The sequence below is a fragment of the Arabidopsis thaliana genome, chromosome 2, assembly GCF_000001735.4.
Source record: "Arabidopsis thaliana chromosome 2, partial sequence".
Lineage (NCBI taxonomy): Eukaryota > Viridiplantae > Streptophyta > Magnoliopsida > Brassicales > Brassicaceae > Arabidopsis > Arabidopsis thaliana.
This window is the reverse complement of record NC_003071.7, coordinates 15,483,917-15,509,871: the sequence shown is the minus strand read 5'-3', so window position 1 is coordinate 15,509,871 and position 25,955 is coordinate 15,483,917. Positions and strand designations below refer to the sequence as shown.

The following is a 25,955-nucleotide window of genomic DNA, read 5'->3' as shown; positions in this document are numbered from 1 at the left end:
TTCACTTAGAAGTTTAAATCTGATAAATCATATATTGTTTGTGTTGGTTGCATAAAAAACTTAACCATATAAGCCATACCAATCGTTGTTTTGACAAAATAGAAAGAACAAAACACTAGCTCTCTCAGCTGCTGATATGCGTTTGTAATTGAGATCACATTATGCAGACCTTGTTCTCTTCCGGGGAACTATTGCCTTTCCACGAGCAATCACGCCAAAGTGAAGCCTAGAAGCAGAAGAATCCCATAAGAGTCCTATATCGTCTCTTTCTTTCAAACTTCTCCTTTTGGATAAAATCTTCCAGCCAGTCACCCGTTAGAACATAGGTATATTGTACTGCCAGACGCAGCTCATGCATTGTGCTCGTGTCGTTGTCCTATACCTTAACAATGAGTCCGCTTTTGCAAATCAGCTTCAGGCAGATGTCCTCGAATCTGCTGTTCGAAGAAGCTTCTGGGCAGACGAAGTTGGCCATAAGTAGGGTTAACATTATGCTCGGTCAGTCTCTTCTTGATGGTCCATTGAGGTGCGTTGTTGACAAGTCTAGGGATAGGCATCATCGTAATCTCTATTCCATCTCTTGCTACCTTCAATATGGATTCAATGCTCCCAAAACAACGAAGAGAAATGTTACTTGGGTCTCCCAAAGTGTCAGAATTGTTTGTGCCATGTTCTTCACCTGAAACGGTAAAAGAACATAACATCGACTCTGTTGATAAAAAGGCACAACCACAAGAACCTCCTCCGAAATGGAAAGGATTTAGCAGGTTTTCAGTGTTCATGGTGATGTCATTACTTTCGAAGTAGTTTTGGTTTTTCGAGAATGGACCATGTCGACTGTTAAAGGCTTCTTTGTCTCTGTTCATCGGAGAAACAGAGGAGCAAGACGTTTCAAACGGTTCTTGGCTCATAATTTGCTTCTCTGTTACCTTGGATGACAAGAAAGACAAATCTTGAGGGCGCTCTCGTGGTTCTTGACTCGTACGAGCTCGATTCTTTTCCGATGGAGATGTACAATCGTCTGAGAATGACATTCTCGTTTCGCGATTTCTTCTTCGTCTAAGAGAGTTATCGTTATAACGATTTCACAGAGATACTGTATGAGGGACTAATGAGACCGCAAGTGATGATATATATATATATATATATATATATATATATATATATATATATATATATATATATATTATTCGCAAAGGCTAATCCAAAATGTTGGCAAGGATTCAAATAAAAGAGTGATAACATTTTGAGAAAACCCCGCCGCTAAGGCATCCACCAAGAAATTCTAAATTAAGTGTTACACAGACAAGAGACACTCAAAGTGATCGGGAAAAGTATGCAGGCCCTCTAGTGTTTTGTTTCCAAGCCCATAACGGAGCCTAAATTCATCATCCGCAACACCTTGATAAATGACTCTTCTAACGCTGTTCCTCTTTGGATTAGGAATAGGCGTAATAGACTTGAATATCAAACGGATCGAGGTGCAAATCTCATCTTGATCTATACCATTTCTCTGCTTGCGCATGTTTTATCTTCAGAGCTTTTCTTATGTCCCACTCCCAGTATCCATCTGTTGCATATCTTTTCATTATTTTTAATTTGCATTTTCACGGTGTTCACAAAAATATAATCTAATCTTACAAAAAAAATCTTGCGTTGATTTGTAAAAGTTATAAATGTAGTTCAAGTTCCAGTATCCATGCTACTTTACATAAAAAAAAAATAAGAGTAAAAAAACCTTGGTGACATTGTTAAACTTTTATTAATAGAAAGTGGGGAATTCCAGTACTGTAGCTTAAATTATTGGCCTTCTATGAATTTCTCAATTAGTGAACGACATGTGCCGAGAGGAGCTAGTGCTTCTTCTTCTCCACCACTATAATTTCCAAGTTTGTTCATAATTAAACACAAATTTATTTGCATTCAACAGCTAAAACAAAGTAGTCATCATCATCATGGTGTGTGTCCCATATGCATATATGTGTGTGTGGTCGCACGCGTGTGTTGCACAAAGAAACGAAGTCAAGAATTGTTTTGTTCATAAAAAGTTATATAAACACAAAAGAAATGTTGTCTTTTCTTTCTTTTTTTCATTATTGTTTTAGCTTTGGGTCTCATCATCTCATTCAATGTCCTTTTTGGACCCATCTTCTTTTTCTCATCTTCTGTTTTCTCATCTTCATAATTTTGTTCCCCACGTATGTTCGTGTGTCTATACATCTAAAGCATTCTTTTTGACAATATTGTCATAGTTAATTATTTATATGCTTACATTACTAATCATGATCTAGTATAAAAGCATGATGTACACACAATAGATTTTAAAATAGACCCACAACATTCGAGACCCATCACCCATCTAACCAATACAATTAAAAACCTTAAAAGATTACATTTTCATCATATACCATAATATTTCTTTTAGAACGGATCTCATGATTGAAAAGTTAGGCTTATCCTGAAATCTAGAACAAGACCAAACCAATATATATGGTAACAAGTGCCTCGATGATTATGAGATACATACCTCTCATCATCACCTTCTTCACTTCACTAGAAAGGCAGAGGCTCATAGATTGATATGGCATATAAATGGATATTACAGAGGTGAAAAATTAGATTAATTATGATAATACACAATAATAATACTATACCATCAAATCTGAAACGTAGTTCCAAAAATAAGTAACCCCAAAATCAAAACAGAAAGAAAAAAAGAGAAAATGATGAGTTCGTAGAGTTTTTTATCAGAAACATCTTCTGGTGTTTGTTGTTTTTTACTCTCCTTCTTTTTTCTTCTATATGACCAAAGTAGTAAGTACTAAGCATCATCTTCCTTAACCCTAGAACTTGAACCTGACGTCATACCAATCACTTGTGTATGCGTAAATCTTTGCAACTGTATCATTCGCGCGTAGATTCCATCAGGATGGTTCTTGAGAAGATGCGAATGCGATCCTTGTTCAGCCACTTTTCCATCATCGATGACAGCGATCACGTGTGCGTTCCTGATTGTAGATAGCCTATGAGCCACGACTATTGATGTTCTACCAGAGCAAGCCTGGTCTAATGCTTCTTGGACTGATCTCTCGGACTCTGCATCAAGAGCGCTTGTAGCCTCGTCAAGCAGCATGATCTCTGCTTTCCTCACGAGGGCACGTGCGATCGCGATCCTCTGTTTCTGTCCTCCCGAGAGCTGAACGCCTCTCTCGCCAACATACGTTTTGTAACCTTCTGGTAGCGCGGATATGAATTTGTGCGCACTGGCTAGAGTCGCGGCTTGTATGATCTCTGCTTCGGTCGCACATTCATGTCCATATGCAATGTTTTCGTAAATGGTAGTTCCGAACAAGCACGGCTCTTGAGGGACTATGGCTATGTGTTTCCTTATGGCTTTCAGGTTGTATTTCCTTATGTCTTTCCCGTCGATCATGACTCGGCCTGAGGAAGGTTCGTAGAATCTCTGGATGAGGGAGATAACTGAGCTTTTTCCGCACCCGCTTGGACCCACAAGAGCTAGGGTTTTGCCAGCTCTAGCACGAAGGCTAAGGTCACGGAAAATCTGGATGTCTGGCCTTGAAGGGTAAGAGAAATCGATATGTTTGAGCTCGACTTCACCACGTAACCGGTCTGGGACCGGGGTGGTATCAGGATCATCAGGTTCAATCTCGGTTTTCCGGTCAAGAAGTTCGAAAACAGACCGCATAGCTTGACCACCTTTGATGAAATCAGGAGCCAGTGTGAGTGTCTCTGCTGCACCATTGGCTGAGACCATCAGAACCATGAAGACTCTTATGGTTTTGGAGAAGTCAGAGATGCCGTGTTTCACAAGCCATGATGCGTACCATAGCCCGAGAGCATAAGATGCATAAAGACAGAACTGAGCTACACCATAACCACTTCCAGCGATCTGTCCTTTCCAGAAGCATCGTTTCAATGGTGGTTCGAGGTTTGCAGTGTAGAGACGGACAATCTTTGCCTCCGAGTTAAATGCAGCAACTGTCCTGACATTAGCTATGGCTTCACCAGCAAGCTGCGTTCCCTTGGCATGTGCCGCTTCCAGGTCTCCCGAGAAACCAGTCATGAACATTTTCTGTTCAAAAGACAAGACAAAGTTTCAGATCCAAGAACAACAATGAGAGCATGCACATGCTTTAAAAGAACACAAACCTGTAAGACAGTTGCAGCAACAACTACGGGGAAGACTGCGACAAGGACAAGTGCGAGTCTCCATTGTAGAACAAACCCGGCAGTGCAAGCAACAAGCATCAGTGCTGTGTTCTGCACAATAACCGATATTCTATCTCCTATCGCAGATCTCACATTATTAGCATCAAGAGCTAATCTTGCTGCGATTCTTGCACTTTCGTTCTCCTCTTGATCAAACCAAGCCATCTCATTCTTGAGTACAGCGCTCAGCATCTTCTCACGGACTCTCTTGGTCAGATTCTCACCCACAATGTCCCAGAAAGAATGCTGGAGCGTGTTGAAGACAAGTGCTGCGGAAGAGAGACCGATTAAGAGATAACAGTACTTATCAATCTGTTTGATCATGTATTCGTGGTCCGGGTTGTAGTAGACGCTTAAGACTGCACTGAGGACATATGCGAAGAATGCACTAAGGGAGCCACAAATGACAGAGCCTACTGAACCGAGCAAAGCGTATTTCCACTCTGGAGAGTTCATTTTAGCTAGTCGCCAGAATGAATTGGCTTGATCCTTGAAGGCCAGCTTCTCGTTTCTATAGTTTGGGTAGGACGAAGCGTCAATGGAGAGGCTAAAATCAGAAGTTGAGAAATCGGATAGTCTCCGTGAATAAGGTGATCTTCCATACGACGAATTCCGAGTCATTATTGGCGAGCTAACCGAGTTTCTAGCACTCGACGGTCTGCAACAAATAGATTAACATCAGTAACCCAAAAAAAAGCATCATCAAAACAAAAAACAAACACAAAATGAATAAGAGTATACCTTGCGCTACTCTTTCTTGCATTGCTCATGGCGGTTTCGTGAGCTGCTTCTTGCATTTTAATTAGCTTAGCATAGACTCCATTTTCTCCCTTGGAAAAAAGCTCATCATGCGTTCCAATCTCAGAGACACTTCCTTGCTGTAGCACAGCAACAAGGTCAGCTTTTCGAATGGTAGAAAGGCGATGAGCAATGATGAGAGTAGTCCTTCCAATCATGAAACGATCCAAAGCCTCTTGTACAAGCTTCTCTGATTCAGAATCCAATGCACTCGTCGCCTCATCTAATAGAAGTATCGCCGGGTTCTTCAACATCGCTCTTGCTATCGCTATTCTTTGCTTCTGCCCACCAGACAGCTGCAATCCTCTCTCCCCAACCTGACATTATTCACATTTACCACATGAGTATAAACAAACATATGTCTATCTGGATTAAAAATCCATTGGAATAGTGGTTGCTGGTTTTCAAGTTAAAGTAGCAAGAAAAAAAACAAGCACATGAACACTAAAAAAAATTCAACATCAAGACACATGACTAAAACTACTTGTCTGGGTCTCACATGCGTTGTTGACCAAACCCATGTTACTCTGTTATAAATGCTTTTCCATGACCATACCTCTTCTCTCTTTTGACTCTTTCAAAATACCTTAAACTAATGAATAATTGAAGAAACAAAAGAACACAGATTCACATAAACCATCAGACCTGTGTGTCGAAGCCATCAGGTAGTTTGATGATAAAGGAATGAGCATTTGCGACTCGAGCAGCCTCCTCTATCTCGACTTGATCTGCGTCAGGACGGCCTAAGAGTATATTCTCCTTGATAGAAGTGGCGAATAATGCAGGTTCTTGACTCACTAGCCCTATCTGTTGCCTTAACCATCTCAGTTTCAGCGTCTTCAGGTCTTGCCCATCTAGTAAAACTTGTCCTGCAGAGACGATAACACCGTGTTAATTAAAATAACAATGCTCGAACAAAACAGCTTGAAATGTAACAGAATGTTAAGATTGTTAACCTGAGTTCGGGTCGTAAAACCGCTCTATAAGCGAAACGACTGTGCTTTTTCCTGAACCACTGCTCCCAACCAAAGCAATGGTCTTCCCAGCAGGAACAGAGAGGCAGAAGTTGTTAAGAATCTTAACATCTGGCCTTGACGGATACGAAAAGTCCACATTTTTAAGCTCGACAAGACCCGTGACTGAGTCTAACTCCACACCGGACTCGCTGTTACGCTCTATCGTTGGTTTGTGATCAATGATTCTAAAGATCTTTGCAGCAGCAACCTTTGCTTTGGCAAATGCAGCCATGCTCGGTGCTGATTGTCCCAATGCCCTTTAAACAAAAATAAAAAAACTCATCACCATCAACAAACCAATATCAAACCAAATGATAACAAGAGTGATGAACAGAGAAGAGCAAAGAGTTGCTTACAATCCACCAATCATAACGGCGAACATTGTGGCAATAGCGAGACCACCGTTGGTCAAATGGTGGCGAACTAGATAACCACCGTACCAAAGCAAGAGAGCGTAACAACAAAAGACAACGAAGTATGTAGCACCAAGTCCCATTCCTTTAGCTAAACCTGTTTTGTAACCAAGCTTCTGAGCAATCTTCAAAGCTGATGAATAAGCTTGTGAAGCTCTTGATTCTCCAACGAAAGCCATCACTACCCTGATTTGTACCACTGTCTGCCATTTTTTTCAGAAATTGAATCAGACCCAAAAAAAAACCAGATGATAGAATGATCTGATGATTACTGGATTTGACAAAAATAGAAACTTTATTTATTTATTTCTAGGGATTTGTGCACTCTACCTGTTCGACGATATTACCAGCTTGTGAAAGAGACTCTTGACTCTTATTAGATAGTTTAGAGAGAGTAGTGGTGTGAATTCCTCCGATCACAGCAATCAACGGAACCACCGCGAGAGTCACTAAAGCTAGTTGCCACACCGCAGTGAAACCCACGATGAATCCAGAAACAAAAGTCGCCATGTAATGGATGAAATTACCAAGCTGAGATTCCCAAAAAAAAACAGATCAGATAAGGAAGAAGAAACAAAAAGACTAAGAATTTGAAGATTCTTACTTTCTCACTAATGGCGTCTTGAACCATAACAGCGTCGGTGTTAATGGCGAAGACAACATCTGAAGTTCGAACTTCTGTATCAAAGAACTGAATGTCTTGATTCAAAGCTGCTTCTAAATACTTAATCCTCATCTTCGTTGTTTGTCTCTCTCCACTCCACATCCAACACGAAATCTCTGCAACAACGAAACCATATTTAAAACCGAATCAGATCAAGAGAACAGTATAAAAGTTTAGATCTTTAAGTAACTTTCTTCTAACCTGCCCAAGAGGAAGCCCAGATTGCAGCACCAACCACTAAAAAGTAAAGCGCATACTGCAATAACCAAAAACAAGTTAGTGTTTTCAAAGATTGAAGATGAAGAGAAAGAAATAAAGTTAGTACCTTGAGAACTTCTTCCATCATCTTTTCAACGTTATTAGAATTAGAACCAAAGGAATTAACAAGATCGGCGAAGAATCGAAGAAACAGAGGTAAAGAGCAGCCATGGACAAAAGCACCAACAGAGCCAATTCCCATCAATACATAATCTAATCCGTCGGCGAATCTGAATAGCTCTTTAAAAGCAACTCCACGAATCTCTGCTTTCTTAGGCTCTTCCACCACTAGTGTCGGCGGAGGAGGAGGAGCACCACCGTCATTATCCATTTCCGGTGAGTTTCTCTGGAGCTTCGTGAGTTGTTGTTGGTGTTATGAGGGAGAAGCTCAAGGCCTTGCATTTCGGACCAACGCCATTGTTCAAGTGACTTAATTTCTTCTTCTTCGTCTACTTTTTTCTGATCAGATTGTTGGGACATTTGTGTAGATGTTTTCTTACTTTGCTTTATAGAGAACCTCAAAAACCACAACAGCCCTGAAGAAAATTAATAAATAAATAATATACTATTTTTTAAAAATCTTATTTTGTTTTCTTATTAAAATAAAATAAAACTCAAGACTATAAAAATCGAATAGCTTCTTCTTCACAACACTTATTTTTATAATCTTCCATCTTCAGTTTTCTTCCGCTCTATATGCTTTCTTTAATACTTTACTAATCCCACTCTTCATTTGTTTTGATTTATTTCCTTATTTATTAACGTTTTTTACCGTTTTTTAATTATTAATTATGTATAATTTGCGATTAATCAGTCAACTTGTGTACTGGCCAGTCAATTTGTGTATTTATTCTCTTTATTACCAACTTAAAAAATTTAATAGAATTACCAAAATTTGGATTTTCGTGTAGTGATTTTCAGCCCACGCTTGATGTTTTTATTTCCTTTTTACACATTTGTTTCCATGTTCTTGGAATCGTTTGCTTTTTAGTGGGTTTTTATTTTGTCACACAAAAAAAGGAATTAATACTTTAGTAAATTGTTATTTTTTTTTCTTCGGTTTCTTGTTGCGTAGAAAACAAAGAAAGTGACAGATGATGGAAGAGAGAGAGATTGATGGAATCCGACATAGAACACTGTTAGAAATTGGAGATAAGTTTTTTTTGACTCCCAACAGTTTCTGCTCTTCATTGGTCTCAATAATCTCTCTATATATCTTTTTTATAAAATCAGGGAAAAACAATAATAATTACCGTGAGGTGCAATGATAAACGATAATCACATTAAAAAAAAAATATTTAGCATCAAAAACAAAAAAGAATATATATATAATCACTTCTTCTATTTTTTTAGACCAAATTTGGTAGGTACAATTATTATCGATTATGATTGTTCGTTAGATCTTGGAAATGTGTACAGTAGTTATAAATCATGACACCAACTACAGAAAATTACTGGATTAAAAGTTAAAACCATTTTGTTAAGTGGTTTTATTAAAATGTATTGGCAAATTATAGATGTGATTATTGTTGTGTAGGATCTAATTAAATAAAATTACATTCAAAATGTCAAACAGTCAACGTTTACAAAACTGTGGATGGATTCATACACAAGTTATAGGTACCTGCAACTTCTGTTCGGTTGTTTTTAAACTATTGTCTGAAAGTCTTAAGTGTGAAATATTGTTACAACTACAAGAGAAATGCACCCCAAAAAAAAAAACAAATCAACGATTAAATGTTACACCTACAATTGCAACTAATCATATAAGAATTTCTATATAAGTTTATTTTTCATATAGATAAACAAATCTCTTTTGCTATTTTTAATCAGTGTTTTTTTCTTTGAGAGTAATAAGCAAACTTTGGTAGTTGAGTTTTGTTGTACATTGAATTATTATATGATAAAGTACAATTGTATTTTTACTATCTCAACTTTTTTAGTAGTAGTTTGTTTTGCCTTTTCTTTTTGGGATATCACATTCCAATGAGCCCAAGTGAAGAAGGGTTGCTCTGCGAGTGTGTAAGAATATATATATGTTCACACAATAGTTCCCTTTCCTTTAATTATGGTCTCAACTTTAATTATTAGATATTTTCTAATTGTATTAATCACAATTATAAAACATCATTAACAAAATAGAAAAATTGGGGTTCACATTAACCTGGTGAAGAAAAACGAATCTAACCGGTTTAGTTTAATTTAAATGGAAAAACGAAAGTCGTGATAGTGAATTATTTATGTGATTATTTAATTAAAAAGAAATAAAATCAGAGTCAGAGTAAGACACTGTGGTACGGAAATTAAATAGTAGTATAATATAATGAAAGCCATCTTTTGTGGGAAAGAACTGCTTTAATCACGCCTCTAGAGATCCAAATTTAAATTGTCTCCTCATTTTCTTATGCAGAAGAAATCTTTTAATTAGTAAATGTCAAGAGTACAATGACGAGTGCAACTTCTCTATGATTTTTTTTGAGATAATTAGCAAAATAAAGGGCATATAGTAGCTGATTGATTATAACGGCTTAACAATATTGTCATATAATCTTTTTAATTATGTGTAATACGTATGCAAAAAAAGAACTCCACTCTCATCATAATAGTGAAAAAAAAAACTTTTAACTATGGTTTCACCTGAAAAAGCCTAAAAACAATGGATTATGTCGTTGATCAAAACCCTTGAAATAACCATGTAACACTAACAATGAAGGTGGATTTTCATAGTCATCTTTCCTGTTTTCTATCACTCTGACATTTTTTTTTTTGGACTAAAAACGTTTATTTTGGAAATGTAATATATATTTTTTTTACTCATGCGTAGAAGAAAATTTATTTCTGAATTATTTTCACCTAAACTAATTTCAAGAATCGAATCTGTTTGTTAACCGAAAGTCACGTCGGTGATTTTGCCCGTTTGTTGAAAACAAAACCTACCCTACTTTTTATTATCCTAATTAATCATTTTGTCCAACTAAACGAAATGGATTTGGTTAAAAATCCTTTGTTTTAAAAAGTTACTACAGTCATTGGCCCACTTGGTTTTTCCTAAACAGTGAATGGAGACAATATTCGCAGACTGCAGAGAAGCTACTACGATCCTGACATTAGGGTTAACTTAGCTACTACACCTTCCATGACCTTGTCCCGTTGAATAGAGCACAACGAAAAACCTGACTTTGTAAATAGAAGTTATATTTGGTGTCTTGTAATAATGGTGTCGTAATTTCAAGGAAATCAGTCTATTTATCCACGAGATCAACACATGTCCTCTGACTTTGATGCATACTTTTATCTTCACTTACACAAAAGTCACTGATGTTAACATAATTCACGACGGATTGCCTTCAAAGATATTATAAAAGTTAAATATCATTCCATTGTTACTTCAATCACCTGAATCATAACTAAACCACTTTAATATTTTCGGATGCTTCTAAAACACCACCTTTTTAATATGTTTAAATAAGACGTTAAATTTTATCAGAACTTTAGGTGATTGTGAATATGCTATATAAGAGACCTTCCAATAGTAAATTTTCATTATTCATCAAACAGTTTTTTACAACACAAAATTAACTATTTAAGCCGTAGGTAGAAATATGGATATGTTACGTACGGTGCATGTCAAACAAAATAAGGTTAAAATGACAACACACTAAAATTAACTTCAGGGAGACTCGAATTGGTACATAGGACACTCACGTAAATGGAAAGTGGTAATAAATTGAAAGTAAGGTAATTTCCGACTCTTGCAATCAGATCCGGTCATTACTTACATCTGAAAGATTGAAACACAGAAAGTAATATCGTGTCCGTGTGAATATAAATGCAAATACGTATTGGTTTTTGTTATAGACACATATCCATGCAAACATATTGACTTATCTTACCGGTTGAGATTGACTTCACCACTTGTACTTGATGATTATTTAATGCGACAAGGTGGATTTTCTTTTTCATTTTATTATATAACTATAATTTCCGAAATAAGTTTTATTTTTCTTTTCAACCACACATTTTACAAAAATAATATTATCAAAACCAAATAAATTATCGAATAAAGAGAAACGAGTAAACTCGAGTCTATATACAGTTATTCCGAACGGATTTTAGACCAACAACAAAACCAAAGAACTAACGTATTTTTTTTTTGTTCAACAAACCAAAGAACTAACTACTCCAATATTATTAGCCATGCCTTAATTGTGGTTCGCGAATTCAAGCTCCAGTTCCTTCTTCATAGCAAACTCGATATTACAGCAACATATTAGTCAAATTGAAGGTCATTCATCAATTCTAATCATATTTTATCTTAGTAATCAGAGATCATGTGCTCCTGCATAGTCTCTATTCAGGAAAGCTATTATTAAAGTAAATTATTAACAACTAAGTATATGATAATATAAAGTTATGTGGTCCAAATTCCCTCCCCAAACAAAGGGATTATATATAATTTTCGGTATCTTTATATTAATAAGATCGGTGACACAGAACAAAAAGAAGACGCATATCACACACTCTTGGATATATACACCAACACATACATGAGTGTGAGTGGTATTTGTTTTTGTAGAATTTGAATTAGAGACAAAACAAAAATACTCGAATGCCCACTCAAGTACCTCTATTGAAAAGTGGTGGACGTGACACTCATTATGCCCGAATTTCCTTAACTCTCTTGATGACATTTTTCATTAATTTAGGGTTAATCAATTGTTTAATTATGTACTTAATTGGTTTTAATAGCTTTTTTTTTTTGGTTGAAACTGAAGTTCGTATGGTTAGAAACTTAGAATTACTACTATTTTGAGGCAGAAAAAAACTAAGATTCATGAAGTCAACGCATTCTTCATTAGTCAAATGATTCCAGATAATCACATCCATCAAAGTTTTAAAAATTGATAATTTAATAGAATAAATGAGATGAAGATTAGTTGATTAAAATTTTCTGTTGGCAAAGAAGTAGAAGACATTTTCTTACACTGTTTTAATGTTTCGAGGACTAGCAAATTAACAATTAAATCTATCAAAAGTCGCATTCATTGATTTTGCTGTTTACACATTTATTCCTTTTGACTTTCTTAGAGGAAAACTTTAATAAAAAACATTTTGAAATTACGCGAATCTGAAGTAAAAACTTCAATTATCTCATTAACAAGAAACTCTACGATTATTGACTCAGTCAAATTAGATCCAAACTTTTTACTTGAAATCTGAACAATGAGATAGGAGAACTCACATTGCTTTGTCGATCCGATAACAAGGACAGACAGTGTGGAAAAATAATGATGTTATTATAAAATAATTCAATTTTCTCATGTCATATCGTTATTAAAGTTTAACTCGCAATAAAGCTTCTAAATTTAGGCATAGTCACGTTTGTTAGTTATTTGGTTATTGTTCGTCTACGTTTTCGCATGTAAGGAAATAGTTAATATTTTTGTTACTATATATTATGAAATTATTTCATGGATTGCATTATGGACTCTGTCGATGTTGAGGTATTGCATTGTTTCCTTTCGAGATGGTACAATGGAGACAGCCTCGCCTTAGCAGCAACCTATATGACTAGCTAGAACGTGTGAGGGATATTCACGAGTGGCGAATCCCATCTACTGAGATTTTTTATTGTTTAAAAAAAAAAAAAAACCAATGTCTAACTTTTGTAACGGCACTGAGATTTTTGATTTTAGTGGAATAATCCCCATAAAAGTTAATTATGAAGGGAATAAAATAAAGCAATATGACGACAAATGAACATTGATTCGCCAGCTTATGCATGGAAAGCATTTGCAAAACTGATAATACCATATATAATGGAATTAACATAATTTATCTATGGGGTTCAATCTTAATTATTGCACTAAAAACAGGTATGACTTCCATTTTCAAAATTTACTATGTGCAATCGATGAGTCTGAACATTCATTTTAATTACGAAAAATTAAATTATTTATATGTTTTATATTATAAACCGTAGGAGTTACAAACATTTGGCCCATAATTTTTTCTGGAGTCCAGGACAACCCAAAAACACCATTTGTTATTTTTATACACACATATATAACCATAGTTTTCAAATTCCTAATGCTAACAAATTTTATAAAAGAGTATATATTTATCGGTTGGCAATATTTAAGAAACTGGATTAACTCGTATCTGGTGATTAATAAAGAGGTTGGAAATATAGTTTTCATCATTATTCTTTTCAGTATAAGTTCTGTTTTTATTTTCTTTTTCAAAACGAAATTTATGATGAAAACAAATTTATTAAAGAAACTAAATTAACTGTTTAAGAAAAAAATGATATGAGCTAAATTATTAATAGTGAGTCGATCAAATATAGATAAACTTATGCATAAACTAAAGGGAAACCTATCAATTACAGCAAAATAATTGATAAATATTTTTTTTTTTTTTGAGCAAAAGAGAAATAAGAAGTCTAGTTTGATGTTTTCCACCAAAACTGAAGAAAAATCACTGCAAAACTCTCCACACGTGCCCTTCCTTCGTTTTTTTCTCTTTATGTTCGTCGTCTTTGTTTATATGCAAATTTTCTAGTCACTTTTTAGATTAATATTTACTTTGTAATTTAATATTATGCTTTTTGTCTTAATAATTGGCTAATAGTTTTTGAATTTTAATCTAATAATTAGTTATATGCCATATGAGTGGGCTGGAAATTTCGCAAGTGCCTTCACGACTGTTTCAATTATTGTAAAGGTTAAGGAATCTTGGTGTTGTGAATCTCCCATCTTTATTTGTCAGGTTTCGTACATATATAGTTTTAGAGAACTATAAGACAGTCCTTTTAAGAGTGCATTCAATAAAAATAATATAATTAATTTTCATGAAATAGTTACACTCACATATTGGCGGGTGGAGAGGCATGTGTGAGCATGTTAGTTCTAAATTAATCTGTGTTTGGCTTGTTCATATGTGTCACCACTTTGCTTTAATCCCTTTTCTCTAAATTTTTAATTCTCTATTTCTCAGCTTTCCCACCTAGGTTCAGATTAACTTACGATGTCATCTGATCCTCTAAACCGATATTGTATATCTCTCTGAAACCTTAACAGTTCTTATTCCATATTTCCATCTTCCACCTGCTATACTATTTAAATAAACGATAAATCATCTAAGAATATCTTGTTATTATTTCTTTATTATATATCATTTTTCTCCATTGCCACTGTGTTGCATCCAATCACTCTAATTCATTTCATAATGACTTTTTCTCTTTCTTTTTTGCACTAAAAAAAAGTCTATTCATTTTTTTCTCTAAATGTTAGCTTGCTCGATGTCAATTATTTTCAATATACATTATAAATTTTTTGAAATTTTTTATTTTCATGAATTTTCTTTCCAATCAAGAATTATATCTTTTTTCTTTTTGTGAAAGCTTTATATTTGCACGTTAACCCTAATTGTATGATTGTACGGTCATGAGATGTCATTTTTTGTTTGTTTGTTGATGCTTTTATGATTTTATCCATTTATTAGACCACTCAGCCAACTTACGCACAACTAGATTTATTTCCAAAATACGTACACCCAACACTTTTACATGTTTTCAAAATTTAATTCGAGGTTTACTCAATGCATGTTGTTAATTAAATGAAGACTAGCTCATCATTCAAAACTTGTATAAACTTTTTCAATGATACAGGTGGTTCGGATTTGTAGGAATTAGGATCAATATCCTCCCATCTTTTAGACATTTGATTAGTGATTAGCTCCTTCTTAAATCATCGCTATGACCATATGAAACGCAATAATGTTAATCCAGAAGCATTGAAAACTTGGATATGATAGAGAAACAAACGTTAGCTCTTTGGAAAATGGAAAGCATGTGTGCACTAATCCTCTTCCGTTATCTTACTACTTTCCCAAACTTTTTTTTCCTTTCTATTCTATCATTTTTGTACCTCTTAAATTATTATTGAAACTAAATAAAACAAATGAAATATGGTAGTAGCTAGAGTTTCAAGGGTCCATCTCATTCACGTATCCGTGACATCTAGCAAATGCCTAGAAAGTGTATGAAACGACCTTATTGCTTTTGGTGAAGACATATGTATATGTCCATATCTGAATTTGTTTCCTTTACTGATTGATTGGTCGAACTCGAACTTATCCAAATACGATTTCCTTTTCATTTTTTCAGATAACTTTGTACCTACATGTATCATGCTTATAATTCATGATTGTTTTAAATCTCATACATGCATTTTAAGTAGAGATTGTTTAAACATCACTTCAGTTATATAACGAAACTTTAGAAACATTTAATTTGCCTAATTTCACTTAAGTGTCCTTTCAAAAGTAGACTGTATACATACACTAAGTAAAAAAACAAGTAATGTAACAAGTTTGTTTGCCTAAAAAGAAAAAGGAAAGAAAGTGAAACAAGTTTTGTGCTCAGCTAATTTTGAAGAATATTTTGTTCTACCTGGATTTGTGAGAACTTTATGATTGACTGTATGTAAAATATCGATCCGCACATGCATGTGAATATGACTTTTGTGATTGTGAAATGTGGTGGGACTGGGGCGTTGTTGTGTGATATAAGTCATAGGAAAGATACAATGAACAAAAATCAAAGACAACCTAATTAAAACGAAAACCTAATCAAATATGCAAAAAAAAAAAAAGAGAAGTGCAAAAAAAGATGTACGGGGGAAGTCCACTCAATAATAGGAAACATCTTGGACCACTAAATTTCCAATCTTACTATTCTTATGAAACAACCTTGTACCTAACTAGTGACAATTGAAGTTTCACACAAAATGAATCATTGAAATTTATCACATATCTTTCATGTAAACAAGGGTACACGTGAATCGTTGAAACTTCAAAGTTTATTTCATACATTTCACGTAAGTAAGTGTTCACAAGAATAACACTAGAGATTAGTGAACTCAATCTATTAGACTATTACTTACCGCCAACCTCCAGTCTCTTCCTACGTTCAAACATTTAGTTATAATTTGACGATGACGAAAATGAAACGAAACATCTATCGGCAACTTTTAGCTACTGCAATGTTTTCCACCACTATTACAAGAACAACAATATCGTATTATTACGAGTTTGTTTTATAACTAAAGATGTGTCGCTTTGTATTTTAAACCAAGAGGAGTTGGTAATATATATCTATCTACCTAGGTGTTCCTTTTTTTCGTCAAATGATAATGACATTTACAATATTACACTAATAAGAACGTAATTTAAAAAATATATCTGAATAGTATAGGTTTTATATATTAATACCGGCATGATGCACTAAAGCTACTCTATCAGAAAAATATTCTTGAGCTTGTAGAATAGTGAATTTCAGTTTGTCCCCTTGTTGGTACACAAATTAATAGGATTCTCCAACCTTCCACTACGTTAATATGCGAAAAATGTAACATAGTCTTTTAGACTAAAACGAAAAGTTGGTTAATATTTTTCAAAGAAAAAGTAAAGGAGAAAATAGTGGAGGTGTGGATTCCACATCATCTTCACACAAAAAAAATGCTTCACAAAACTCTCGTTGATTAGAGAAATAAGTATAGAGATCAATTTGTAAGCCTGTGTTGGCCCAACTTAACCTTCAGGCCCATAAAACATTTCGATATGGGCCTAACGAAGCATTTAGCGCTTTTTCTTGTTTCCTCTAACTCCGATTAAATCTCGATCTTTTCTCGTCGTAACATCTCCGATTGCGATTTATCCTGCGGCTAATTCCAGGACGGCGCCACAAGTCTCTCGTCTGCTCTCTCTTGCTCAGGTGATTTTGAATTTCGATCCGCTCTTTTGTTCCTCTCCACACTTGTTTTGTTATATTACTCATTGTATACGAATATATCTGATTCAGAGACGCTTCGGTAACGAGAAGTCCTGATCTGAGAGATACAATGGCGTCTGGTATCGTCGAAGGAGGCGGATCCTTATCGGATGTATATAGTAGTGCGAAAAGGATTCTACTCAAGGCTCGCGACGGAATCGAGAGGTTAGAGAGGTTCGAATCATCTTCTATGGATTCTCCCGATCTAGCCTCCTCCGTGAAACGAGATATTACTGAGGTCCGATCTCTCTGCTCTAACATGGATACTCTCTGGCGCTCAATTCCTGTTAAATCTCAGCGCGATCTCTGGAGAAGGTTCTAATTTCATTCCTCTCAAGAGTAGTTTCTGAATCACGTTAGAGTAGTTTCTTGCAATTCTTCTATGTACTACTCTGTGTTGAAATCGCAAGCAAATTTGGATGATCTATGAATGGTTTGAGAATCTCTGAAGTAGTGCTTCTTAAACGTTAAGAGTAGTTTGTTGCAATTCTTGTATACTCTTGTGTTGAAATCATAAGCAAGTTTGGGAGTTTTGTTGCAGAAAGACTGAACAAGTTGGAGAAGAAGCTGAGTATTTGAATCTAAGTCTGGAGAAATACATGTCGAGGAATCAGAGGAAGATGTTGGAAGCTAAAGAGAGAGCGGATTTGCTAGGTAGAGCGAGTGGAGAAGGAGCTCACATTTTGCAGATATTTGATGAGGAAGCTCAAGCTATGAGCTCTGTGAAGAACTCAAAGAGAATGCTTGAAGAGTCGTTTTCTAGTGGTGTTGCTATCCTCTCCAAATATGCTGAACAAAGGGATCGTTTGAAGGTAAAATTCTTGTGAATTTTGTTTTGGTGCCATTAACGTTTTCTGACATTGGGGTTTTTGGTTTCTCAGAGTGCACAGCGTAAAGCTTTGGATGTTCTGAACACAGTAGGGCTCTCCAATTCGGTACTGAGGCTCATTGAGAGGCGCAATCGTGTTGATACTTGGATCAAATATGCCGGTATGATCGCAACACTTGTCATATTATATCTGTTCATAAGATGGACACGCTAAGCCGAAGAAAATCAAACGGCTTAGTTGCACAGATGGTTGTTTATGCCCTGTTACAAGACATTTTTGGCATCTGATCTTAGCTCATCAAGTTGTGATTGTAAAAATAGTTTCCTTTGCATTGAATACAAACTAAAACTAAAGCTGAATCAAAGTGACTTTTACTATGTTAGGTAGTTTGGTTATTACCATGTCTCCTAAATCTTAGAAAGTCCAAGAAACTCGTAAATCCTGGATAGAAAACTAAACCAAACCCCAAATAAAACTAGGAGGAGATGTGAATCTCACTAGAGCTGGATTTGGCATTTAGGAAGGTGATTGATGAGTTTCTTGTCATCATTAGCCTTTTTTAGGACAGCAATTGCTCTTCACAGGACTTGCTCAGATATATGACAAGCGTAGGCTATATTGATGAGAAGGGGTCTGCACCTTAACATGTCCAACCACAACCTCGTTATATCTCTTATTCTCTGAATCCTTAAACAAGTCTTGAAAGTCTGGTTCCTCACTATCCAGATAAGCCTAAGCATGGAATTTTGAGTCAAAAGAGGTCAAATGAGAAGAGATGACTCCTTTCCGAAGGTAAAAGTGATCCTGCTAATGCATCTACTGCCGACATCAATCTTTCAGCAGAGTAGACAAAGATGAGGAGAGAAACCTCAACCCCAAGGGTCAGTGAGTATTGTGTCTCTTCTATGTCTGGTGATTTGATATTCCAAGATCACCTCCTGAAGGAAGAAATTCCAATTTCCACACAATCAGATCCAAGTTCTTCATAAGTCTGTGAACGTATGATCACGTTGAGAACAATCTTTCAGCAAAAGAGCTAAGCCCTAGAAGCTCCTATTTCAGTGAAAATAGTCTGTGAACGTAGAAATCTTGTTGTAATGCAAGCCTGTGGAGAATGTCTAGAATTAGTTGGTTTGATACCAATGACAATGAGTGAGTGATTCGTACACCTGAAATTCAGCGTTTGTTGAAATTTTTAAATCGCATATAACATGATGAATACTTTGATATCTATTTTCTTTACTATTCTCATACATATACGCATATAGTAAAAATAGCACATTGTTTTACAAAAATATGACATGTTATACACTTTGTTCTACATTAAGACATTAACCATATTCAGTTCCGTTTGTTTAGTTTTGTCTTAAGATAAAGAAAGAAAAGAAAAACAAAAGTCGGGGCACGTGGCAGCATCGGCGTTAAAAAGCATGTGGCGTAGACTCGCTCACGTTTTGTCCTTCTCCTTCTTCTTCCACCACCGCCTCACGCATCTCTCTGTTTCTGTGATTCTGTTTCTGTCTTTGTGGTTATGGCAGAGACTTCTACGCTTCTCTTCTCTACCTTCTCCTCTCACCTCACGATCTCTCCTTTTCGCCAATCTCATCCCTCCGCCGCTCGATTCTCATCTCTTCTTTCCCGCGTTCGGCCATCACGATTCGCGGTTAAAGCATCACATTACGGTAACTTCTCCGATGACGATGCTTTCAACTTCTTCCCTTGGTCCGATGCAAACAACGGTAATCGTCTGTGATCTGAATTTCAATGACTGGTTTAGAAAATTCGAACTAGGTTGATGATCTCTCTGTGATCTGAATTATGTAACTAAACCGGAACCGGTTTACTTGGGGCATTTTTGATCACTAGATGAAATTTGGACTAAATGGAGTTTCTGATTCAATGTTCTGTTTTGTTGGTACAGAGATTGAATGGGTTCCTGAAGAAAGGATTACACTTTTCACATCTGATGGCTTAGTTCAGATTGGTGGCAATATGGTTCCTCGCCGCATCAAATCATCTAATGTATGTAAAATTCATTTCATTTCATTGAGAGGTGTTGTTACTCTTTTATGTAATCATATATATGTTTTGTGACAGAAGAAACATGGGAGATCTAGATCACTAGAAAAACATCAAAAGTTTCATGAAAGTGCTTACATGGATCCTGCTCAAGGTCTATGTCTTGGAGCTCTCTTTGACATCGCAGCGACAAATGTATGCAACGCTTACTTTTTTGGTTTGTTAAACTTGAACATACAGATGATAATGCAGTGCATTGTGTATAAACAATGTCAGGGACTGGATATGGGAAGAAGACTATGTATCTTTGGATTCTGTCGTTCTGTTGAGATGCTTAGTGATGTTGTTGAAGATACTGTCTTAGAACACGGTGGAGAGGTTTGTATTTACCATGAAATCTCTCTTTCTTTCTCTCTTAACATTTTTTTGTCTAATTGAATCAGTACTCTGTGTGTTTTAAAGATTGTTGCTACAGAGACAGAGAGCACAAGTGGTTTACAAGAGAAGCTAACGATGACAGTTGCGGTTCCATATCTCTGGGGGGTTCCTCCGGCTGCAGAAAGGCTTCACCTTGCAGTTCGAACCGGTGGAGGCATCGTAGACAAAGTTTATTGGCAATGGCATTTCTTGTGATATATTCACAAATTTCTCCAAAACATTGGCTCTAACTCACAACCACAAGTGTTTATATATCCATTCATTGTACAGAACCATTACATTTGCTATAAATACCCCTTAATCCTTATTTCATCAATTAAATAAAAGGTAGGTTATCCTTTGATTTTAAGATCTAGTATAAATGTAAATGTGTAATTTAGAGCCAATGTTTAATGTTTACAAACTTCTCCAAACATTGGCTCTAACACTCAACCGCAAGTGTGTATATATCATTCATTGTTCCAACTTTCTTATCACAGCTGATATCTCTCTTTCCTTCTTTGGATATCAATTTTGTACTAAAAAAGAAGAAGCAAATTGATCAATGCAAAATGTCAAAAGTTCAAAACATTACACAAACTCTAGTTCTTGTCTTTACTAGGAGTTACTTTATTCCTCTATGTGAATTCCAAAATACTAGAAATAGTCTTGTGCTTGAGTTTGAGCTTTCCGTAGCTATCTTCTTGTATATGACTTTGCAGAATTTGTCATATTAGACTTTCATCGCAATAGAAGCCAATAGTCAATGATAGCACTTGTCCAAAAAAAATTTATCTTAGTAATTTAGTTCTTGTCACTAAAGTTTATCAGTCGATGTAATAGTGTTTCAATGAATTATTAAATTTTAGCACAATGATAAGCATCTTTTACAGAGAGGCAATGTCGTACCTTTTGTCAAGTTCCTCTCCACTCAAATTCCAACGCCATCTTTCTTCATTCCCTTATAATGCAGACTATTCAAACTACAAATATATAATGATCATGCATGTACATTAATACTATATGTACTAGATTATTTAAACAGTGAAGATTCTTTTTCTAATTCGTCGGTCGAAGAAGAAAACAAAATTTGACGGACAAGTTAATTATAAATTTCTGTACCAATAATGCTATAGCAAAATATGGAGCCCAATCTTCGTACGACTCTCTTACCGGTACGATTGACGACCAGTTTCGATGGAAGAATATTATTGAGTCGAGAAATGAGAATTATAAAATTTAAGAATAGTTTGAATTATTATTGTGATCCATATTATATTAAAATGGCCTATCTCGACATATATAATAGATGTGGTGGTGGATTGGATATGATTATAACATATATATAATCGGACGTCTTTGATCAACTATTGGTTGTTTAATTACATAATTCAGTGTATACAAAGAGAATTTAAAGAAAGAATAATACCTTAAAGAAATGCAAGTGGGAATTGTTTTCGAATTTAATTGGTAAGATACAAAGTATGTGTGCATGTGTTTTAATTTGTGTTTATTGATAGGATTTTGGATTCACTAATGAGGTTGAGGGGAACAATACAAGGTAGCATACCAAATATTCTGATCTTTTTTAATAAAGCCAATTATTAGAGTATTGTTATATGATAGATTAATATAAAGTCTACAAATACGAAGGTGTATATTCTTGGTTATGCGCACCCTAGCTACAAAATTCGATTCAAGTGATGAACCTAGCTGATGGATAAGCAAACATTTTTTCTATTGTACGACAATTTCAAAGCTACTTTTTGAATAGTTTTCAATGAATAGACAGTGAAAAAAGAGAAAAAATGAAACAAGTAGAAAATGATGCGACATTGTTATGATACGATAGTTTTTTGTATCACATGTTTTTCATGGTAGATATATGTAAGCTTATTGGCCATAGAAATGTTGGTTGTCTACAGAAATCGTCTTGTTAGGCTTAATGTTTTCTTGATCAGTAAAGATTTTACGTAACACGGTAACAGTTGCAAGTTCAACAAAATATAGAGTTTGATCATGAGGACTCGTGAATCACGTTTAAACTCCTCAAAACAAAGTTTTAATAATTCATATTTGGTTTTGACAAGGAAAGAGATAAGAGAGAGACTATATATGGAGATTAAATCAAAGTTGGTACTCGAGATCAGTAGTACAACATGAACTTATCCTCCGTCTTGTTTTCGTCAAACCACAAGCTATTGTTACTACTCGTACAACTACTACTTATTAATTGCTTGATCTCCTCCATTCCATAATCTTCCATCACTACCGAGGTCATTGATCTCTCATCTTCTTCATGATGATGATGATGATCATCATGATCACGATGTTCCATCTTCACTCTTGTTACTGTACTTGTTGTACTCGACCCACTTCTTACATCACTCAACAACATTATTCCCTTGTTTGTACTTTGCTCTTGGTTGTCTTCTTGATGGCTCATTATGAGATTGTTTCTGTTTGGAGAATTTACCAAATTGCCCATGTCTTCTTGATAAAATAGTTGTTGTTGTTGGCCCATCATTGTCATCATGATACCCTGATGAGGTGTGAGAAGTTGGTTTGTTGATGGGTTATACGGAAGAAGACTATTGATCATGTTGTAATGTGATGATGATGATGGGGATGCTGATGATGATGATGTAGCAATGGCTAAGTGGTGATGTGGAGGAGGAGCCATGGTGGCTATGAGCTTCTTCTTGAGCTTAGTGTTCCAATAGTTCTTGATGTCATTATCAGTTCTACCTTGCAAGTGAGCTGCTATTACTGACCACCTGCATTTTCAATGATTAACTCCTTTATGTTATCACAATAAGCTAAATAAAAAAATAATTTTGTAACCATAAATCTTCAATACTTTTCAAAGTGAATTTGCTTCCACTTTGTTTTTTTTTTGGCTAATTTATGACCTAAAGAATATACCCACAAAAGGAGGCAATTATACTGCACAAAAGGTGGGTATGTAAAAGCTAAAATCAATGAAAGAAATTAGTTTTTAATTAAGGAAAATAAAACAATTGAGATGGAATCATCCTTGAAACATACATACATAGTCTCTTCTTTTCTTCTGATACCCACTTTCTTCATTTCTTTCATATGATTTAAACAAGAGTAATCTTTTCATATCTTTAAGAGATCAGATCTATCAATATTGAAAAATGACTATGTATACTAAGACTTTCTTAACCTGCTTCCAATGGAGGCAAAGAGGCTGTAGATAATATTGTCTTCTTCTTCAGTGAAATCTCCATGTCTTATGTTTGGTCTCAAATAATTTAACCATCTCAGTCTGCAACTCTTCCCACATCTCCTTAAACCTTTATACATCAGATTATAAAAGAGATTATTAAAAAAAATCAACCAAAACCCAAAGAAAACACTAAAAAAAAGTCCAAGAAATTAACCCATTCGAATCATGAGATATGAAAATACCAGCTTTGTGAGGGAGAGCAATCCAATTGCCACCAGTTCCTTGTTTCTCGATGTAATCTTTAAGCTTTGCGTCTTCTTCAGGAGACCATGGACCTCTCTTCACATTTGCCTTGTCACAACATGGAGCCCTACCCATCTCTCTATCTGTCTCTCTTGGTCTAAGTGTTTTGGTTGAGATATCTTTGTTTTGTTTTTTGAAAGAGAAGAAGGGAAAAGAAAAAGAGTTCTCTGGTTCTGTAATTATCAAAGATAAAGACATCTATTTATTGCTCTATGTATTGGAAACGCTCAAGTCAATGAGAAACCTATTTTCTATTTTCCTTCCATTATGCTTTTTCTCCTCTCCCCATGTGGATTACCTTCATTATTATATTATATATATATATATATATCTATATGTAGAGAGGGAGAGAGAGAAACAGTGCATATAAATTTTAGTTGTGTTTTTGGTCACCAATGCAAAACAAGAACAGCTGGTCTAAGTTGTGAATAGTGGAGAAAGAAATCAAAAGGAACAAACCAAATTTGTGAAGAAGAATTCAATAAGTACTAATTAATTAAGTTCTTTAATGCTCTTTTATTTTAAGAAATTGGACAAATGGTTTGTGAGAAGAAAACAAATTGGACAAATGGTTTAAAGTTTTCTTTAATGTCCACATTACGATTGAACACATGCATGGTTGTCTCTTGAAGAGACTAAACAATCGTTAGTCGATCGATATAACCGGTTTTTGGTCTGTATTCGATTAAACCAAATCGAACCAACCAAAAGTCAGAACCAACATAATATGTTTAGTTACATGGTATACGAAACTATACTATGACAAACATAAATTATATATATATATATATATATATATATATATATATATATAAACGTAAAAATGGTGCATGCAGAGTCAAACATTTATGGTGTTTATTTTGTCTTAGTACACTACCAATAAAAAAAAAGGAAATAGTTCATGGACAGCCCGAAGGTCAGTGATAAGAAAATAAAATAAAACGAAAAGTTGACATTAAAACCAAAAATCAGAGAAAAGGTGAAAGTGATGTGTAATTTATTTTCCAAAAAACCAAGTGAAAGGTTTGACTAAGTCATTTCCCACAAGACATTGTCAAAAGTGATTGATCCCGAGGCCACCACACATACATATATTCTTATGGGAAGAATTTGTGTGTATATATAATAAGATATAATAACATATGTCATTTATGTATACAATGGCAAAATAAATTTGAATGTTTATGGCGCAGCGGTTTAAGTTGGTAAGTTGGTGTGGCACTTTTCAAAACAATATTTATGAGGGTTTCCAAAAATTGAAAAAGATAACTTTGTTACACTAATTTCTTAACACTTTTCAAATCAGTAAGCTCTAGAACACACTATCACCCCCCATTATCTTTATCGTAGCTCGCTTCATATACCAAAACACCATTACTAATTAAACAGTCACAAAATGGATGTATGATGAGTCTTTGCTTCTGTTATATCCATTTGAAGTGTTAAACTGTCAACTTGTGGATTGTATGTTTGTTGTTACATTTTAATTAGTTTTATATTGCCAATAATTAGTCTACATGATTATTGAGATGGAGTCCCTACCCCAAAAGATTTCTCAGTGACTACATGGTAATACCTAGAGGTCGAAATCTATCTACCAATATTTTATTACATACTTAATCTAATAATTGATAAAGGTGCTCTTTTAGTAACATAAACATACAATAATATGCATCTGTCGTAATATTCCACTCAAATAGGTGCCTCCCCTATCATATGAATGTAGTAGACGTGTATAATGGAAAATCGCCTTGCGATGTTAACATTTACGATTATGAATAATTGACATGTAACTATTCAATATAATACTAGTAATCCATGTATACTATATATGAAGAAGAATGAACAATATTTTAAAAGACAATACTTAATTATTGTTTAGTACTAACAGTTGATTGTTACAGCAACTATACATTATACAGTGGCTAAGCCAAAGTAATAAGGGTACGTGTTGCCGTGTTGGGCTGTTGGCTTACCTC

At 35.0% G+C, this 25,955-nt stretch overlaps 5 protein-coding genes across 10 annotated transcripts; 2 read left to right on the top strand and 3 right to left on the bottom strand.

The window, feature by feature from the left end:
• Positions 1-21: 21 nt before the first annotated feature.
• Positions 22-1,074, bottom strand: AT2G36920 (B3 domain protein). Its single transcript, NM_129248.3, has one exon. The coding sequence runs from the start codon at positions 1,032-1,034 to the stop codon at positions 384-386; it is 651 nt and encodes a 216-aa protein (NP_181229.1). The 5' UTR covers positions 1,035-1,074; the 3' UTR covers positions 22-383.
• Positions 1,075-2,370: 1,296 nt separating this feature from the next.
• Positions 2,371-8,146, bottom strand: ABCB1 (ATP binding cassette subfamily B1). The gene is made up of 10 exons (NM_129247.3): positions 7,447-8,146; positions 7,323-7,377; positions 7,062-7,237; positions 6,788-6,988; positions 6,401-6,660; positions 5,985-6,301; positions 5,674-5,897; positions 4,972-5,345; positions 4,171-4,888; positions 2,371-4,093 (listed from the first exon to the last, which is right to left on the bottom strand). The coding sequence occupies exons 1-10, from the start codon at positions 7,708-7,710 to the stop codon at positions 2,822-2,824; spliced, it is 3,861 nt and encodes a 1,286-aa protein (NP_181228.1). The 5' UTR covers positions 7,711-8,146; the 3' UTR covers positions 2,371-2,821.
• An 8,903-nt stretch (positions 8,147-17,049) lies between these two features.
• On the top strand, positions 17,050-19,312 carry MEMB11 (membrin 11). 3 transcript variants are annotated; one of them, NM_001161088.2, is made up of 5 exons: positions 17,050-17,157; positions 17,245-17,529; positions 17,756-18,026; positions 18,096-18,204; positions 18,771-19,312. In NM_001161088.2, the coding sequence occupies exons 2-5, from the start codon at positions 17,285-17,287 to the stop codon at positions 18,821-18,823; spliced, it is 678 nt and encodes a 225-aa protein (NP_001154560.1). In that variant the 5' UTR covers positions 17,050-17,157; positions 17,245-17,284; the 3' UTR covers positions 18,824-19,312. The 3 variants fall into 3 exon arrangements, with proteins under 3 accessions (NP_001154560.1, NP_001323573.1, NP_181227.1); NM_001336614.1 differs by having other exon boundaries at positions 18,598-19,312; NM_129246.3 differs by having other exon boundaries at positions 18,096-19,312.
• A 110-nt stretch (positions 19,313-19,422) lies between these two features.
• Positions 19,423-21,337, top strand: AT2G36895 (D-tagatose-1,6-bisphosphate aldolase subunit). Of its 3 annotated transcripts, none has more exons than NM_179941.2 (5): positions 19,423-19,783; positions 19,966-20,066; positions 20,142-20,258; positions 20,340-20,441; positions 20,526-21,337. In NM_179941.2, the coding sequence occupies exons 1-5, from the start codon at positions 19,576-19,578 to the stop codon at positions 20,694-20,696; spliced, it is 699 nt and encodes a 232-aa protein (NP_850272.1). In that variant the 5' UTR covers positions 19,423-19,575; the 3' UTR covers positions 20,697-21,337. The 3 variants fall into 3 exon arrangements, with proteins under 3 accessions (NP_850272.1, NP_001324752.1, NP_001078014.1); NM_001084545.1 differs by having other exon boundaries at positions 19,525-19,783; positions 20,145-20,258; positions 20,526-20,844; NM_001336613.1 differs by having other exon boundaries at positions 20,142-20,441.
• A 1,083-nt stretch (positions 21,338-22,420) lies between these two features.
• Positions 22,421-24,253, bottom strand: RAX2 (Duplicated homeodomain-like superfamily protein). Of its 2 annotated transcripts, none has more exons than NM_001336612.1 (3): positions 23,916-24,253; positions 23,671-23,800; positions 22,421-23,257 (listed from the first exon to the last, which is right to left on the bottom strand). In NM_001336612.1, the coding sequence occupies exons 1-3, from the start codon at positions 24,172-24,174 to the stop codon at positions 22,627-22,629; spliced, it is 1,020 nt and encodes a 339-aa protein (NP_001324751.1). In that variant the 5' UTR covers positions 24,175-24,253; the 3' UTR covers positions 22,421-22,626. The 2 variants fall into 2 exon arrangements, with proteins under 2 accessions (NP_001324751.1, NP_181226.1); NM_129245.3 differs by having other exon boundaries at positions 22,540-23,257; positions 23,916-24,170.
• Between the last annotated feature and the right edge of the window lie 1,702 nt (positions 24,254-25,955).

Excerpts from the sequence above, each read along its gene's own strand:
- AT2G36920 (NM_129248.3), bottom strand. The coding sequence starts at position 1,034 with ATGTCATTCTCAGACGATTGTACATCTCCATCGGAAAAGAATCGAGCT.
- ABCB1 (NM_129247.3), bottom strand. The coding sequence starts at position 7,710 with ATGGATAATGACGGTGGTGCTCCTCCTCCTCCGCCGACACTAGTGGTG. Across the intron at positions 6,989-7,061 it reads AAGACGCCATTAGTGAGAAA|CTTGGTAATTTCATCCATTA; the intron begins GTAAGAATCTTC and ends TGGGAATCTCAG. Across the intron at positions 4,094-4,170 it reads TTGCTGCAACTGTCTTACAG|AAAATGTTCATGACTGGTTT; the intron begins GTTTGTGTTCTT and ends TCTTTTGAACAG.
- MEMB11 (NM_001161088.2), top strand. The coding sequence starts at position 17,285 with ATGGCGTCTGGTATCGTCGAAGGAGGCGGATCCTTATCGGATGTATAT. Across the intron at positions 17,530-17,755 it reads CAGCGCGATCTCTGGAGAAG|AAAGACTGAACAAGTTGGAG; the intron begins GTTCTAATTTCA and ends GTTTTGTTGCAG. Across the intron at positions 18,027-18,095 it reads AACAAAGGGATCGTTTGAAG|AGTGCACAGCGTAAAGCTTT; the intron begins GTAAAATTCTTG and ends TTGGTTTCTCAG.
- RAX2 (NM_001336612.1), bottom strand. The coding sequence starts at position 24,174 with ATGTCTTTATCTTTGATAATTACAGAACCAGAGAACTCTTTTTCTTTT. Across the intron at positions 23,801-23,915 it reads TGCTCTCCCTCACAAAGCTG|GTTTAAGGAGATGTGGGAAG; the intron begins GTATTTTCATAT and ends TGATGTATAAAG. Across the intron at positions 23,258-23,670 it reads TTTGCCTCCATTGGAAGCAG|GTGGTCAGTAATAGCAGCTC; the intron begins GTTAAGAAAGTC and ends TTGAAAATGCAG.
- AT2G36895 (NM_001336613.1), top strand. The coding sequence starts at position 19,576 with ATGGCAGAGACTTCTACGCTTCTCTTCTCTACCTTCTCCTCTCACCTC. Across the intron at positions 19,784-19,965 it reads TTGGTCCGATGCAAACAACG|AGATTGAATGGGTTCCTGAA; the intron begins GTAATCGTCTGT and ends TTGTTGGTACAG. Across the intron at positions 20,442-20,525 it reads TCTTAGAACACGGTGGAGAG|ATTGTTGCTACAGAGACAGA; the intron begins GTTTGTATTTAC and ends TGTGTTTTAAAG.